The 17,483-nt window shown below is 38.6% G+C and overlaps 2 protein-coding genes and 3 non-coding genes across 6 annotated transcripts; 1 reads left to right on the top strand and 4 right to left on the bottom strand.

Moving 5' to 3' along the window:
• Positions 1 to 8,092: 8,092 nt before the first annotated feature.
• pole3 (polymerase (DNA directed), epsilon 3 (p17 subunit)) lies at positions 8,093 to 11,138 on the top strand. Its single transcript, XM_027165371.2, has 4 exons — positions 8,093 to 8,667; positions 8,995 to 9,080; positions 9,384 to 9,502; positions 10,380 to 11,138. The coding sequence occupies exons 1-4, from the start codon at positions 8,602 to 8,604 to the stop codon at positions 10,559 to 10,561; spliced, it is 453 nt and encodes a 150-aa protein (XP_027021172.1). The 5' UTR covers positions 8,093 to 8,601; the 3' UTR covers positions 10,562 to 11,138.
• Positions 11,139 to 13,099: 1,961 nt separating this feature from the next.
• rpl12 (ribosomal protein L12) lies at positions 13,100 to 17,469 on the bottom strand. Of its 2 annotated transcripts, none has more exons than XM_027165406.2 (7): positions 17,311 to 17,469; positions 14,991 to 15,064; positions 14,603 to 14,701; positions 14,116 to 14,197; positions 13,595 to 13,681; positions 13,229 to 13,341; positions 13,100 to 13,149 (listed from the first exon to the last, which is right to left on the bottom strand). In XM_027165406.2, exons 1-7 carry the CDS (start codon positions 17,345 to 17,347, stop codon positions 13,144 to 13,146), a joined length of 498 nt encoding a protein of 165 aa, XP_027021207.1. In that variant the 5' UTR covers positions 17,348 to 17,469; the 3' UTR covers positions 13,100 to 13,143. The 2 variants fall into 2 exon arrangements, with proteins under 2 accessions (XP_027021207.1, XP_047664909.1); XM_047808953.1 differs by having other exon boundaries at positions 17,283 to 17,425.
• Positions 13,778 to 13,902, bottom strand: LOC113655213. The gene has a single exon (XR_003443643.1). It is a non-coding gene; the product is annotated as a small nucleolar RNA SNORA65 (small nucleolar RNA).
• LOC113655214 lies at positions 14,793 to 14,917 on the bottom strand. Its single transcript, XR_003443644.1, has one exon. It is a non-coding gene; the product is annotated as a small nucleolar RNA SNORA65 (small nucleolar RNA).
• LOC113655215 lies at positions 15,145 to 15,269 on the bottom strand. The gene has a single exon (XR_003443645.1). It is a non-coding gene; the product is annotated as a small nucleolar RNA SNORA65 (small nucleolar RNA).
• Positions 17,470 to 17,483: the final 14 nt, after the last annotated feature.

Here is a 17,483-nt window from a genome sequence, read left to right on the forward strand (position 1 = left end):
CTTTTACAAATTGAATTGTTGTACAAACAGAATTTCATCTAAATGTGTACAGGTGCTTCATATGCACAAACACGTGCATTTGATCTAAACAGTCAAATATTATCACTGAATTTGTGTTGATTCCCTTACATTTTTTGCTGGTGTTTGAGGAAGGTTTATTGCAGCAGAATGTAACTATGTTATGGTATCTGGGGGAAATATGGCATCACTGCAATAAACCTCGCTTCTTTGTAAATATCGGCATCGGCCAATAAAAAACATATCCATCCACCACAAAAGCAGCCAAAAACTATTTAGTTCAGATATTGCAGGTCATTATCAAATACATAACCTTGGCTACTGCAGACAGTGGCATTATTTAATGGGAGACAGTGAAGAAAACAGGATTTTTCAGTATCAGCATATCAGCACTACGGGTTTCTGAGGAAGCAGGGGAGATACATCAGAAAATAGCTGCTTGGTATGTTTTATTAAACAAATCTCCAAAAGTGTAAATATGTTATTGTAGTTATTGTAGTTCCACTTCTTTCAGACAGGAACAGAAATCTGATGCTACAGTGGATACGGACTCACTGAAACCGGACAGTTGAAGATTGGAAAAAATGTGCCTGGAGATCAGCAGTTTCTGAAATACCCACACCAGCCCGTCTGGCTCCAGCAATCATGCCATGATCAAAGTGAATAAAATCACGTTCTGATGTTTGATGTGAACATGAGCTGAAGCTCTTGATCTGTATCTGGATAATTGTATATGTTGTGCTGCTGCCAGATGATTGGCTGATTGGATAATTGCATGATCGTGTGTATCTGTTCATTGTGTTTTGGCTATCACTGCTACTATTGACTTCTTGCAAATTTCCCAGCTGTGTGACACAGAAAGCAAAGGAGGACTAAATTCAGCTTCCATTTGCTGCAATTATGCTACATGGTTTGGAGCAATCCTTTTAGTCCCCCTTTTTTTTTGGAAATTCCCATAAATCTAACACACTATTTGTCCATAAATATCTCACTGGAACATTTTCACAGCCAGACCAGCCCATACATTTTCAGGAATTTTAGAGTATGAATTTTCCAATTAAAATGGTTAAAACAGATGAGGAGACAGGGCCTTTGAATTGGAGTCTTTGAATATGTTATTACACAACAATTCATGGATGTAGAAGTCAGTTTTTAAAATGTTGAGGTCATGAGATTATAGACATTCACAGTTAAGAGGACAAATTTGCAAATTTTTTTGCATCATTCCCTTGCTGTGTCTGCTGAAAAAGTGACAATGGGCAAGAGGGAAAGCATATGGGACGAGTCTTACTGAGTTTTACAACGTGGCACCTGCCACCTCATCTCTAACCAAATCGTAGCTCAGCACTTTTCCTCCATCGTAACTCAAACATATATTAGGTCACATTCTTATCGTGTCCATATCATTTGCTATTGCAAGCCTAAAAATTCACTGTTATTTGATGGAAGACACAGCAAAGACAAAAGGGATTTGCCAGTTCAGCCTATCAGTACTGCAATGATCTAACCTTCCAAACTATACTTTTTTTACTTGATCAATTCATTTTTCCTGATATTCCATTTGCACGAAAGTGTTTAGATTTTGTACCGAAACAGTGCATGTTTGCATAAAAATTGGTATACTGAACCAGAAACTTCCTGTAGGAGGGTGTGTGAGTGTGAGTTCGTTTGGACTGGATGTGTGCAGTACATGAATGAGTACATGAATTTACTCGTACTCGGGTCCGTTTAGAAAGAATGACCTGTGCATGTGTTTTAGTCGATAACAATATCAACAATTTCCACAATCCACAACACACATCTACCATGAGTGTCTCATATGAACACTGAGACACAGAAGAGGTGAGGAGCCTTACTGTACATAATAACTTTTCTTTAAAAAAAAAAAGTCTTCATGTTCAACATGCATATTTGTGATGATGTAAAATTAACACAAATGTACCGGGGTTGATATTATCAAATGAGTCTGAAATCAGACTGATGATGCAGGGGCATCAGTTCAGTACAATCACATACAGATTCAGTCCAAAGCATAGTTTCCCGGGGTGCAATGTGAAAACCATCATATTCATTACTATTGGTATGTTTGTGGGTAGTGAGAGAAAACCCAGAGGTAACTCACATAAACATGCGAGAACGATTGAACCTCGGACAGTTACCTGAGCTCATGTTTAAACCGAGGACCCTGGAGCCATGAATCAAATTTCTTTCAAAACTGTGCTGGCTAAATGAATACAAAACATCATTTTGGAAAGCAGGCACCTTTATGAAGGCATCAGCAATGTTGACATGAACTCATCAGTAATCTGACCTAAGCATTTACTGTATGTTGTTCATATCAAACAGCAAAGCCATCACCAACTTTCAATGCCTCAATTGATGGTATGAAATAATATCTAAAGATCTTTGAATGTGTCTAAGGTCTTAAGACTGCATGCATTTCTCTCCACCAACACCCTAACTACTGTACACTATATTGTTTACTGCTGTTGGACTGCTATGCAACCTGCTCTCAGCAACAGAATGACCAAGCAAAGGCAACAAATCAGTACTGATTCTCTTCAATTCGTTCTGTATATATTTTCAACCCAGTACTTCCTCCTGCCTACTCCTGCTGAAACATTTGGCTGTCTTCACTTAAATTCATCTGAGTTTTACTGTGTGTGCAAAGTACTTTCTGTAGGTACCGAATACTCCCTTCCCTTTAATGGGCCAAGTAAAACAAGCATAACCAATGTTTGCCTATATATTTAATGATTTAACGACAATAATGTGGAAATGATCTCCAAGCATGAGTTCAGCTGACTTAAATGAATCGCCCAGGAGTCATAATTTGTGTTGCTGGTTTGTTTATGTACCGCTGGGTTGAAAAGGGCTGTTGCTATGGAGGTCACACACTGACTGGTACAGAAGGAAAGCAAGTAGCCAGACATGGATGAATGATTTAATGCAGACATTTCTTGTCAAAGTTGTGAGGGGTCAACCGGTGCAAGGCATTTGCAATTCAACGCTGTGCACTTTCAAAAAATGGCTTAAAGTAATTAAAAAAAAAAGACAGAATACAAGATCTTTAGAATGAGTAGATATTTATAACTTCTGACTACAGTCAGTATCATTACTGACACCTGGTGTTCCCACAGGAAATGTTCCACAAGCCACAGGGCAATCAAATGAAGACGAAGAAAACAAAACGAAAAAGAAATATAGTATATAGTATATAGTATTGTTTAAATAAGCTAAGCTAAGCAATATATTGCTAATGAACACAAAAATACTGATTTAACTAATTATCTGCAACCACCAGTGGCACATAAATGATGTTCTGTACATTTTAAAAAATGGAGGGGGGGGGGTGTCCTCGATCACATACACTCACTTTTCCAATGCATTTCTACACACTGCTATCCAAAGGAAAAACAAGGAAACATTTTGAGCAAGATACATTTTTAAGCATGAGAATATTTCATTACATCTTTCATTTTATTTTTAGTAGTGAATTTTGTTCAAAACAGTTAATAGCAAATAAACATGGCAGTAAAAATTTTAATCTCTGCCTCTTCCAGTAAAGGTATTTCTTGCCATGATTAATTTTGTGAAAAAAGTATCAGACTCACAAGCAAAATTCTTGATGTCTGTCTTACAAGATTAGATTACTGTAGATCTACAAAATGCTTTAAGTGATAGAATTAAGACTAAAAGTATCTGTTAAATTCTTTAATTAACGTAGGCTTAATCTAAATAACACTAAGCACTAGTTAGCTAAGCCAACTTAGCTATCACAGGGACATCCTAGCAGAGAGGTCACATATTTCGTGTTTGTTTTCTGTGTTTTAATAAACCAGGTTCTACTTATCAAGAAAATACACCAGTTCTTCTTGCAACAGCAACACAAATGGGCAGAAATCTTGGTTTCTGAAAGCAGAGAAATTGTTTCCAAATATAAGCCAAATGCAAGAGCAACAGCATGATGGAGTACTCAGAGGAGTTTACTACAGCAGCTTTGTGTACCAAGATCCCTTAAGATACAGTGGCTGCTTCTCATTCTCTTAACTCTAAGTTTGGTTATATAGGTGCAAAATAGCTGCCTTGATTCTTGATTCTTGAAAAAAAAAGTGGATGAAAGCTGGATGTCACAGCAGAACATTTTGTTCATTGATGCCATGGCAATATACCAGTACATGCATACTTACTGTAGTCAAGCAGGTTTAGGACCAAAACATTCATCAGAGACTCTAGTGGCACGGTCTAAAGATACACTGGACATATATTTAGCCACAGAAACCCTACGAAAAACATTACAAATTATCTATAGATCACTGTATAGATCTGGGTTTGCTAATTAGATTAGAAGGCTCAAATACTTATGCCAGTGCCTGGTAAAACACTCTGTGTCATCTGCTGCTATTCTCTACATAACTCAGAATGATGAGCTCAAAAGGCTCATTGAACTCAGAGCATGGCAGTAACCACACTTTAGTAACAGACTCAAAAGGAGTGAGTCATCATGAAAGAAACCGTGACAGTAGATATATAGCATTTTGCTGGATACAGCTGGTGCTGCCGCAAAAACCCTAAGGACGCTGAAAGAGTCTTGTGCCAAATCTCTGGGAGTGACCACAAGCCTAAGCATCTCAACACTGTTGAAAAGGAAATATCAGGTTGCTTAAAAATTTCCATTGCTGACCACCACCAAAAATATAGATCTGCCTAGCAGGTGTGAAAATATCAGTTTAATAATCATCCAACTATTAACTAATCCCTTTAAGAGCAAGCAGTGGCCGTTCCCTCAAACCATACCAAATACACTCGATAATATAACTGAGCTAAAAATACTTTGCTCTGTCACCAATATCACAATATATACTCTTTTATGTTAATGAAAATTACATTACATCTTTTTGTGAGCTTTGCTTTGTCCATGTGTACAGCTTTTCCTACCTCACTGCAACCATTATAAACCACAGAACCATAAAAGGTAGGTTTTAACAATATGATGCCTTAGCTAATGTTAACATTTTAAGGAGATTCTTTAACTCCTCAATATGGCTGTGGCCTCTTAAACCTCTGCTAAAAGAGTGGAAAAGTTAATTGCCATCTGACCTAATATATCAAACAAACCTCAAAGCATTTTGATGAGGGTTATTACAACAATGGGTAAATGAGTGAAAAAAAATGATCATGGAAATTCTTTGCTGTTAACTGTAATCTACTCTGACTTGAGCTGTATGACATGAAGGCTATTTTTGAGCGTTGACAGAGTGAGTCTGCCACTCCCTACACATACTGTGTTTCAACTGATTATGTGGCTTTTTAACCTCTATACTGTAAGACCACACATGTAACATAGGTTTTTGTCATTTTTTTAATCATGTCTGTGTGCCATGTGTATATAAAAATATTCATACAACTGCCCCTCTCTGCACACCTCAAATTCCCATTGCAATTCAAATTGCAATTGCAGTTAGTTAGACCTATAGTTATTGTCCATTATTTCATATAAACCTAACTACAAATGCAGGAGGTGGTTGTGCTTATGGTGCATACTCTGTCTCTGACGAGCTATACATGCCATTCACAAGTTCCCACTGTGACGGCTTCATCTTTCCGAACCTACCTGATCCATCCTGACACCCTACCCCTGGTTGAAGTCTCGTCATTTGGTGGTGCACTCTGCTGGGGATAGATCTGCATGGATAGCCCATGACCCACAGGATTACTGTGGATAGAACCACTTGTAGACTATCACACCATCTTTGATCTGCCACTGCATCAGTCAGCTTTGTGCTTGGGTTTTTCTCAATAAACCTTTGCTAGACTTTGGCAGGAAGTCTATAATGAACTCCTAAATAACTCACCTATTAGTTCCTCAGGAGCTCTTAGTTGCACAAATCCTATATATACTATAAACAGTTGTAGGAAGGACATTATTTACATTATTTCCCTATCGAGGATGGGTTCCCTTCTGAGTCTGGTTCCTCTTTCTTCCGTTTATCATTCCAGGGAGTTTAAAATTCTTAAACGCTCTATACAAATAAATTGAATTGAAATTGAATTAAGAGATATATGTGGAGAACCAGGTCTGGCTAAATACTTTTCTTTGGTGAAGAATGGGGGGGCAGATTCATGTTTGCATCATGAATGCTTTTCTATTTACAGGGACAGGGAGGCTTCAGGATCAAGAAAACTAGCTCAAGAGTGCTTAGGATCTCAAATTGGTCCAAAGGTTTAATTTTGTCATCCAGCTATATTCTCAAACTGAACTTGAACATTGTAGGAGAAACCTGAAAACAGTACAATGATGATCCATGCACAATCTGAGAGAATGCTAGATGACATTATACACACAAGCTGGCATGATCTCCACAAGTCTGTGTAAAACTTAACAAACCATGTTAGATCAAATCCATCTGTGTGTAAGAATGCCTGTAAGAATAAATCACAATTGTCATAAACATTATTAACTGTCTCTGTAAGTAAACATTTTGGCTAAATTAAATGGAAGGAAAGCTAATCCCATCCCATTCATACTGAAGTGTATTAGTCTTATTCTACATGCCAAGGAAGAGCAATATATCCTTCAGCCTCATTCTCATAGCAGTGCATGCACATTCAGATGGAAAAACATTAAGAGCTCCCAAATGATGGCTCCTTTTCATGTTTGTTTAACCGTGAAATTGCTGGGCCCGAATGGAAAATTCACACTGAACTGTGTTGAAATGCTACGTGACTGTGTTGAAATGCTACGTGAAATGCGAGGCCTCAGAAATACACAAATAAACCTTTTCAGCCTTTCGTGTGCTATTAACTATGCTAAGAACCCTAAGAACACACTTTATGGGCAGAAAAGACATTTCTCAAAGCCTTTAGCCAGTTTCAACAGATGACATTTCACACGATCTGAGATCGAGATAAACACAGTGCAAATGGTTCAAAACTAGACAAAGCTCCAAAAATACAACTCAAAGGAAAATGAGCTCATTGAAAATCTTAGCATTCAGCAGATTACCCTACCCCACCCCCAACCCCAGTGTTTAAGTATTTATATATCTGCAAACCACAGCTTTTTAAGTTGGTCTCCTTATTTTATATCATACATAATATGCAATTAAACAATTAAGACTAAAATTAAAACTAGTGTTTAAAAATGAAAATTTCTCATGTTTCCAATGTCTGAAATCTTAGGTCTTGTCTTTGCAGGACAGGACAAATTGACATTTTTAGTAAATCTATTGTCATAAAGCCATAGGAACAAGTAATTGATTTTAATAAGATGAAAGAACAAGATAAGCCACTGCTTAAGTACATAAAGTTAAATACTGTCCAACAAACCAACATAAATCATTACTAGATAATAAAACATCAATATACAAGCCCTTGATGCCAAATGTAACATCTTCCTAAGACCCACAACAATTTTTTCTTTTTTTTAATGTAACCTTTCCCAATAAATTGTATACAGACTTTTATTTGTTTCCTTTCTGCATTAGTTTCTGAGATACGATTGGGGCACGTCTCTAATTTTACCTTTGTAATCATTACCTTTGAACTGCTTCTTTTAGTTGCATGAAATCTTCGATGTTTGTTGTGTAGAAAATTATATATATAACTTCTTAAAGATAATGATCCACAGTTGCAAGCTTGCCAATTTATGGCTTACTGAAAATTGTATTTACAACAAATACAATAATTAATGTGCTTTATAGCAAATCTAGATTCTGTATTTCCACACTAAAGCACATCAGACCAGATCAGAATTTTCTATTATCTATGTTATTAGATCTTTTCTCGGGGGGCACGGTGGCTTAGTGGTTAGCGTGTTTGCCTCAAACCTCCAGGGTTGGGGGTTCGATTAACGGCCAATCAGATTCAGTGTGAACCTTTCAATAATCAGATAATAATAATAATAATGATAATAATAATCAGATAATAATTAGCCTAATCAGATTCAATGTGAACCCTAATACACCTGACTTCACGTGTTGTTATTGTATTATATAATTAAACTTTTGTTATGTCGAGATAACGACAAAACGACTTTTGTTATGTCTAGATAACGAACAAACAATAAAAAAAAATAGATAAAGTAACATGTTGCTATAGTAAACACACCCGCCGTTTATTGGCTGATTTTTGTGACGTTTGTCTGACGCTGAAAAGTTCAAAGGTGAAACTCGTGGTTTGGATGTTTAGCGGGCTCCAAAACAAACTCGGTTGCTAGTTTTGTTTTTGTGACTGTCTAATGTCTGAAAGGAACACGTCTACTACGTGTAGCAAGGGATATTTCGTTTCAAATCCCGGCTTGTTGCCACTAAACACTTTAGCTTCCGGTTTGTTATTGGACAGTTACACTTACTGTAGTTTGTTTATACTAACAGTTAGCGGCTAACAGTTAGCTGGCTGGTTTTTACTGTTTTGTGTTGATCCACAGTCAGCTGTATAAAAATCTGGATACAAAAACACTGTTTTAATAATCATCTACACCCTTAAGTCATCCGCGAGTTTATTCTGTAACCATATTAGACTCGAAGTTCCCAGGCTAATTTGGCTAACAAAGGCTAGCTGAGCGAAGTCAGTGCAGTAGTAATGGCGGAGAGACCAGAGGACCTGAACTTGCCCAACGCTGTCATCACCCGCATTATCAAGGAGGCTGTGAGTACACAATAGAAACGCACTTTCTCTACTGACAGATATATTTGTTACTTCCTGTATAACTATTTTTTGACAAGTTTCTGAATCTTTTCTTGTCTGCTATTTTGTCACTGGTTATTAAACAAAGCCTCAGATGTTTTATAGCATTAATTATATAAATTAATAATTTTTATTTAGATATAAAATTAAAATATATAGAATTTAAAAATATATAAAATTGAAATAAAAATTTCATCCTTGCACCTATTTTTTTCATATTAATTTTATTTATTTTCTTGTTCATTTTGTCAGTGTGCTTTTATTTCTGATTTTATTTTACTCTTCCAGTTACCAGATGGTGTCAATGTGTCCAAAGAGGCAAGAAGAGCGATATCTCAAGCAGCCAGCGTATTTGTTTTATATGCAACATCATGGTAGGTTAGCACAAAATATCTGTTATAGTTTTAGGTGTCTGGTATATATGGTATGTATGTAGGGGATGTAAAGCTTAGTGGTTAAAGTGCTGAACTACCAATCGGAAGGTTGTGAGTTCGATTCCCATGTCCACCAGGCTGCCACTGCTGGGCCCCTGAGCAAGGCCCTTAACCCTCAAACTCTGTTGTATAAAATGAGATAAAAATGTAAGTTGCTCTGGATAAGGGCGTCTGCTAAATGCTGTAAATGTATAAAGCTGGAAACATCATGACACTCACTGAGACTTCTAATCTAATCACCAGTGCCAACAGTTTTGCTATGAAAGCCAAAAGGAAGACTCTAAATGCTGGGGATGTGATGTCCGCTATGGAGGAGATGGAGTTTGAGCGTTTCTTGCCACCTCTGCGTGAGGCTCTCGAGGGTAACTGATACTAAAACCTACTTTTAATCATTTTGCAGCCTCCAGGTAATCCAGGTGTATTTGCAAAATTTTTTATGAACATTATTTGCAACATTATGTTGCAAAGAACATTAGAAGAACATTTGAACAATATAACATAATAGAAGAACATTATTTGCAACATTATTGGATCAGGTGTTGTATACAGATACTCACATATTACTGGTGAAATTAAATTCATGTTTATGTCTCACACACACACACACACACACACACAGGCATACACACAGGCATACACGGTACAATTTAGTGAAATGTTTTGACTGTCCAGGCCATAAAAATAGAATCAATAAGAATAAATTCAAGAATAAAAATACAGCATGTATAGAATATCAAAATTACAAGGAAACATTAGAATTTACAGTACAGCTGGAAAAGTAAAGAATGTTATATTACCTGGCCCTGTTTTAGACTGAACTTGTAATATGGTTTGATATCAAGGCAGCATTTCATGTTCTTAAAGAAGCTGATCATTTTGTCTTGAAGTTACAAAAGAAAGTGTTTAACTAGTAGTTTGTAATGTTTAACGCCCTCTGCTGGCTTTGAGGTGAACTACACCTGATACTGCTTACTTCCTCAAACGAGTATGTGCCTCTGCTGAACATGTGTATGTTTAATGTAGAAACAAAGTTTCCATTATCGTGCTCTCACTAAAACCACAATATTGAAATTGTTGTTCTATTAACAATTAGGTCTAGAACAGGATTTAAATATCGCTAAGTGCTAGTATTTTGTTTAATTGGTTGTTATACAATCCAGATGTTCAGCATTAAAATTCATCAGTGACTTGTAGTGTTTTCACTGCTGTCTAAGAATGTAAACTGCTGTCTGTCAACAGCCTACAAAAAGGGCCAGAAGGGGAAAAAAGAGGCGTCGGAGCAGAAACGCAAGGACAAAGAGAAGAAGAACGGCACAGAGGAAAATGACAAGAGCAGAGAGGAAGAAGAAGAGGAAGAGGAGCACATGGAGGATGAGCAGGATGGAGAGAATGAGGGAGATGAGGAGGATGTGGAGAACTGAGGGACAGGTGGCAGAATTTCAGCACTATTTTTTTTTACTGTTCCTGGTTCCTAAAGGCTGCCCAGTTGTGTCCTTTTTGCAGAAGAGGAAAAAACCCAGATCTTGATGACAAATAAAATTAGGCACAGAGTATTTAACGATACTCAAATGATGGCTTTGTTCCCATCTCTGTCCTATTTATAAGAAGTGTCTATGTTGCAAGTTCATGTTGTGCTTGTCTTCTCTGTAGAATGCAATCTATCCTCACCTACATGAGTAAGTTTGGAAATTAAAGTTGGCTATATCAGCATGACTGTAGCTTGAACAGGCTGAGTCTGTTCATATGTGCAGATAAGTTGGATACTCGTTTTTTTGTGTAATTGAGGGGGGTTTAGGGTGAGTCGTCTTTTGGTGCTTCATCTTGAAATAAATTGTACGGAAAAGTCTGGCAGCACATCGAAAAATTCAGGGAATGTGGAAAATGCATTGAAACAGACATGGATGTTTTCAAAAGTTTCCTCACATCTGTGTCAGGACTCTGCTGGCTATGATAAATGTTTTAATACTTTCTAATAAATTTGTAATTTTGTAGGACTTACTCAGCATACTCTAGACTGTTTTTTTATATTAAAGGCTTGTGTGTAAATTTTTGCTGCATTTGCATTCCTTGCTCATGGATTGCATACAAAGTCATTAATCTATATAGAACAGTGTCTTATATAATTGTGTTCTACTTAATTGTGAACTAATAATAGAAAATTCTGATCTGGTATGATGTGCTTTAGTGTGGAAATACAGAAGGCCAGATTTCCTATAAAGCACATTATTGTATTTGTTGTAAATACAATTGTGTTCTAGTTTTGTCAAAATCAGATCAATTCAGTGTTATTTTTGTGGCCTTTTTTTTTAAATGGCCATTGTTGCAAAACAGATTTACAGGAATAATAAAATAGAATAAAAATACAAGTTAAACATTTTAATTTACATTTATAACTAAGAAGTAACCAGAGGTAACTGGCAAGGAAAGAGTTCCTCAGACAAAATCCTGCTTTCATCTAGTTTAAATCATAGAACTTTATTCCTGGACCCAAGACAATTTTACAGATTAACTAATGTAATGGCCATGTAATGGCCAAAAGGCAAGCTCATCTGGTCGGATCCCACAATAGCTACTGTAGCACAGATTGCCAAAACAGCTGGGTGAAAGAAAGGCGGCAGAAGACCAGTGCATCACAGCTTAAATGGTCCCTTTCCTCTCTCGAAGGCCACCCAGATGCCTGTTCACTTCGTCATTTTTAGACTGGACTACAACTCATTCTGGCAGGTTTGCCTTGGAGCCCTATGCAAACTTTACAAATAATACAGGATGTTTCCTCTCATCACAGAAAACATTGATGCTCACCTTCAAACAGACCTGTACCCAATTACCTCAAAGCACTTATTACACAATGCACCACACTCCTGAACTTCCATACTCTGAAGGATCCCACCATCACTCAGGGTACAAATAGACCTTCTCTAGTCTGGTATGTGGTTGGTGGAATGAACTTCACCTACATTTCAAACAGCCAAGCTACTGGCTGTATTCAAATTATATCTAAAGACCTATCCTTTCCCCAAGCGCTTAAAAACTTGGGGGCATGGGGTCTGGATTTCTTAAACCCTTTTCCACAGAGGCAGTTTGAGTGCTGGTTCAGAGTCAGAGCCTAATTTAGAACCAGTTCTCGCTTTTTCGACAGCCAAAGCTCCAGCTCTGAACCAAGAAGTGTGTTCTTAAGTAGCACCAAAACATTGCTGGTCTAGACTTAAGAACCTTGCGTCAGGGATACTGTTAGCACATTTGAAAATGTACCTTAAGTATACTAATGCTTAATACTTACTTGACCACAATATGATCAATTATCAAATATGATCTGGTCCAATTAATCAGGTTTCCTTTACATTGTGTGGATTGCCTGGTGGATGCACTATGGGAAGGATGCATGGCAGTGGTCTGCTGGGAAACCTTGGGGCCAAACATTTCAACATTGATTCTTTGACACTACCTACCAACTAAGCATTGTTGCAGTAACCTCTTTGTGCAGGATAACATTCCCAGCCACACTGCAGAAATTGTAAAGGAGCCATTTAAGAAACATGATCAAGTTTAAGGTGTTGTTTTGGCCCCAGATCACAATCCTATGGATCTCCTATAGGATGTGCTGGAGCAACAAGTTCAACTTCCAGTGATGCAGCACACAAGTCTTGTAAGGTCTACGGCTCAATTGATCACAACTGTTCTGGCAGCCAAAGGGGACTAATTATGCAAATGGTTTTAAATGTTATAGCTGATCAGTGCCCAAGTCTGGTCACCAACTAATGTCATTTTAAAACTGTAAGCCATTTCACTAGTGAGCCTAGTTGGGTTTGCAAATGAACTAGTTTAAGTTGTCCAACAAAGTGCACTGCTAACTGCCCAGGCTTGGGAACCGAGTTGCGTCAAGAACAATTTCATCATCTTAGTTCATCTTTTTAAAAAAAGAAGTCCATCCGATAATATAAAAACCACAAACACCAGGATTTACTTTGTTAAAGTTTATTTTCCATTCCTCCGCGTCAGCCATTTAATCCTACACAAAAAAAAGGTAGTTTAGTACTTCAAGTGCGCAAAGGAAAATAGAAAGCAGAGCACACATGTCCTGTACTTACAGATGGGCACTCCTGTTTGCCACTGTTGATGTCATCAATGACATCATGGGGTAGGCGGCCATCGATGGTGCAGCCAACAGACTGAGCTGTGCCCAGAATCTCCTTAATGGTTCCTGAGGAGACAGCACAAATTGTTAGCTTAATCTTACCTGTCAGTTTGGAAAGCTTTCCAACAGTCAGTATGAGAAGATTTGGTAAACATTTTCCAGGCCATTTGAGTTACTCAGACTGAGCAGCGCTGCTTCCTAGAGCTGTTTTTTCCCCCCAGCCAGCATTAGATTATACCATATCACTCCCACAGACTAGAATAGGGCCAGGAGGCTGGAGGAGAAACCCTACATTATACAAATCAAAATGTATACACACCTGAGAGTTCTCTGGCAATAGAGCGTGGCCTCATGACTCTGGCAATGTTGACGATATCCTCGAAGGGAACACTGCCAGAGTGCTTAACTGTAGGGAAAGTGTCAGTTAGAGCATTTCTTTAACATCCACATCCAATTACTCAACACAAGACCGTATATTGATCAAGTCTTAAACCCGCTGGCAATTTGTTCCAGATCTTTCGGCACAGAGCAACCCATTGGACTGGGCAGCCCTGCTTCCTAGAGCTGGATTTCTCTCAGCCTCCACTGGATTATACCAAGTCACCCTCAGACTAGCATAGTGGCGGGAGGCTGATGTGCACTAGACAGGACCAGGGCTGATTTTAATTAGGCAAGTATGCATGTTACCATTTAAAAAGAGCAACACATCCATGGCAAATGTGTCAGTCAACATTATTGAATATCATAGTAGTATGCTTGTGAAGGGACAATTTGCATTTACACAAGCCTAATGAGGACACAAGAAAAGCATTAATTTGTCTACTGTTTAGGGCTACGTACTGTTCTTGACCTTCTTCCTGTCACGGGGAGGCTCCTTCAAGGCCTTGATGATGAGGGCAGAGGCAGAGGGCACAACCTCAATCTGTAAGGACAAGACAAAATTCTATATACACTGCAAAACTGAACAGCCTCCAGTGTTGGTGCACTTTAAGTTGTTCTGGGTGGCTTAGTTTTTACTTTACTGCAAAACAAGTTGGCTTATTTATTAATAAAAAAAAAACCCTACACTGACAAGATTCACCACCACAAAATTAATAAATTAAGAGGTATCATGTCTATAGGGCAGATTACTTCAGGATGTATTATTAAAGCTAATGACACTTAGCTAAATTTTAGACTAAATTTTTTAAGTAAACTGATAGCATTATAAATCATTTATATTTTTAAAACACCAGAAATACAAAAGTTTGATTGTGTCCAATCTGACAACAAATCCATGTCAAAATCATTTTCTTCCACTGTAAATGTTTAGACGCAGATGGCTTACTGCTGCCTGTCTGTTCTGGATCGTCAGCTTGACCGTGATCCTCAGACCTTTCCAGTCACCGGTAGCCTTGGCAATGTCATCACCCACTTTCTTGGGAGACTGGAAGAATAAGCACCATAAGCATTATAACATTACTGATCAGTTGTTAAGGGTATACTATTAAAGAATACTATAATTACAGGCAGGTTACATTTGTTCCAGGCCTTTCGGCACAGAGTTACTCATCAGGCTAAGCAGCCCTGCTTCCTAGAGCTGGGTTTCTTTCAGCCTCCACTGGATTATACCAAGTCACACACAGACTAGCATAGTGGCGGGAGGCTTCTCAACACATGAAACAGAATGGATGTTCTTGCCCTTGAATATAAAAGTATGCAAGCGTGTCACTTACCAGACCCAGAGGGCCGATTTTGGGGGCCAGAGAGGAAGTGGCTCCGACCTCTCCACCTGTGCATCTCATGTACACTGAGGGGGAAAAAAGGGACACGGGTAACTTAGCACATGTCTGGTGTAGAATTATATACACTGAAAAAATCCTGTATCTAGTATGTTCCAGGCCTTTCGGCACAGAGTTACCCATTAGACTGGGCAGACCTGCTTCCTAGAGCTGGGTTTCTCTCAGCCTCCACTGGATTATACCAAGTCATGTACAGACAAGCATAGTGGCGGGAGGCTGATCAATTAAACATATGAACAGAATCAAAATAAAATCACCTGCAGCATGATGTTAAATTGCAATTATACTCTAACAGAACAAACAAAAGCCTTTCTGTTGTAAATAACTCCAAAGGCTCACTATACCCACTTCCATATGTCAGTGGGTCACCAGCTTCCTGACAGACAGGAAACAGGTGAGACTGGGAGGCATCACATACAGCATTCAGACAATCAGCACTGGCGCTCCTCAGGGATGTCCTCTCCCCACTTCTATTCTCCCTCTAATAACTGCACTTCAAGTGACCAAACTGACTAGTTTGCAGATGATACTACGCTCATCAGTTTCATGCAAGACGGCGAGGAGTCTGCATACTGGCAGGAGGTGGAGCAGCTGGTGCTATGGTGCAGTCAGAACCGTCTAGAGCTAAACACCCTCAAAACTGTGGAGATGATCGTGGACCTTAGGAAAGACCTCAACACTACTTCCCCTCACAATATCCAACAGCCTGGTGTCATCTGTGGAGGCATTCAAGTTTTTGGGCACCATAATTTCCCAAGACCTGGAATGAGAGTGCAACATAAACTCTCAAAAAGGCCCAGTAGAGGATGTACTTTCTACATCAATTAAGGAAGTATGGCCTGCCACAGGAGCTGTTGATGCTATTCTACACTGCAGTCATTGAGTCTGTCCTGTGCACATTTATCACCATCTGGTTTGACACAGCAACAGGAAAGACAGACTGCAACACACTAAACACAGCATAAAAAAATGGTGCCCCCCTGCCCACTCCCCAGGACTTGTACAACAAGAACCAGAAAGCGGGCAGGAAAAATCACCACAGTCCCTTCACACAACTTCTTTCAGCTCCTCCCTTCTGGAATGCACTTTTTTTCCCCAGGCAATCACCCTGATTAACACAAAACCATAATTTTATTCCCCGCTTCATATCGACAAGTATTATCAATATTACAAGTATTATCCTGCATTATCAGGAGTATCCTTCATCACATCTGTATACATCACACACGACTGCTGCTATACATTGTACAAAAAGCATAATATTGCACAATAGTTATTTGCACTCCCACACTATGGACATAACTAACTGTTCATATTCTATATTCATATTCAAACAGTTGGAACCAAATTCCTTGTGCGCGTCACACTTGGCCAATAAACCTGATTCTGATAAAAAAAAACGCTCGTTTAATGGTCATACAAAATGACACTATTCCACGATCTTCGCTTAATTTGGAAAATTCAGCTTTAAGATAAGCGCTCATTGTCAAGTCAAGTGTAAACATGACTTCCTTCTTCCACGAGGAAAGTAGAGCGCCATGACAGCTGTTTCCAGGGGGAGCGTTAAAAATGCGACACTCACGCCTCATATAGATGAGAGAATTACTTTAAAACGCCTGGATGTTTAGACACGTGTTCATATCGGATAACGGATCCAAATACACAGGGATCCTCGGTCTCAATGCCACACGGATACAAATTAGGCCACGTGGATTAAAATCATTAAAAAGTCATTAAATTAATTCTTAATATAAACAATCCAGCTCATACTAGAAAACGGAGAATAAGCTATGGAAACTAGCTATATAAGCTAGTTCCCTGACCTCCTGCATATTAACACAGCGCCAACCACGTGCTCTGCCATCAACTCCAGATCATAATGCTCAGATAGACACTAATCATAACCGAGTGAGAAAAATAAACGCTATTTATTCGGCGTTTACTAGCTAGGTAGTAACGAGCCAAAAAAAAATTTAAAAAAATGAAGTCGTTAGCTAGCCCGACTTGCTAGCCCCGGTTAGCTAGCTGCCAACTTGTAACTAAACCAAACAAAAAAAAAAAAACTGATGCAATTCCTATAATCACTTATTTAAACTATCACACACAGCTTAAGGTAGTATCTATCTGCACAATTAGTCAAAAACAAATAGCACGTGGGGCCTCATCACAGACCCGAGGCCTGTAAAAAAGGAAACAAAACATCCGGGATCTTCACTTTAACGTTACCTCATTTTTTTTTTCTTTTTAAACGTACCAACTTTAATCTCGGTGGGATCGAATTTAGGAGGCATGATGTCGCTGAGCTCAGTTCGGCTTGTACTGGTGAGGGTGTCGGATGAACCCGGATTCGGGACGACCGATTACTGTTGCACCTTCACCTCCTACAGTGAAAAAGGAAAAGGGCTGGAAGGCTCTTGGCGCGGCTTA

Source organism: Tachysurus fulvidraco, chromosome 26, assembly GCF_022655615.1.
Source record: "Tachysurus fulvidraco isolate hzauxx_2018 chromosome 26, HZAU_PFXX_2.0, whole genome shotgun sequence".
Lineage (NCBI taxonomy): Eukaryota > Metazoa > Chordata > Actinopteri > Siluriformes > Bagridae > Tachysurus > Tachysurus fulvidraco.

Excerpts from the sequence above, each read along its gene's own strand:
- pole3 (XM_027165371.2), top strand. The coding sequence starts at position 8,602 with ATGGCGGAGAGACCAGAGGACCTGAACTTGCCCAACGCTGTCATCACC. Across the intron at positions 8,668-8,994 it reads CCCGCATTATCAAGGAGGCT|TTACCAGATGGTGTCAATGT; the intron begins GTGAGTACACAA and ends TTACTCTTCCAG. Across the intron at positions 9,081-9,383 it reads GTTTTATATGCAACATCATG|TGCCAACAGTTTTGCTATGA; the intron begins GTAGGTTAGCAC and ends TCTAATCACCAG.
- rpl12 (XM_027165406.2), bottom strand. The coding sequence starts at position 17,347 with ATGCCTCCTAAATTCGATCCCACCGAGATTAAAGTTG. Across the intron at positions 15,065-17,310 it reads TCCCACCGAGATTAAAGTTG|TGTACATGAGATGCACAGGT; the intron begins GTACGTTTAAAA and ends TTTCCCCCTCAG. Across the intron at positions 14,198-14,602 it reads TCCAGAACAGACAGGCAGCA|ATTGAGGTTGTGCCCTCTGC; the intron begins GTAAGCCATCTG and ends TTGTCCTTACAG.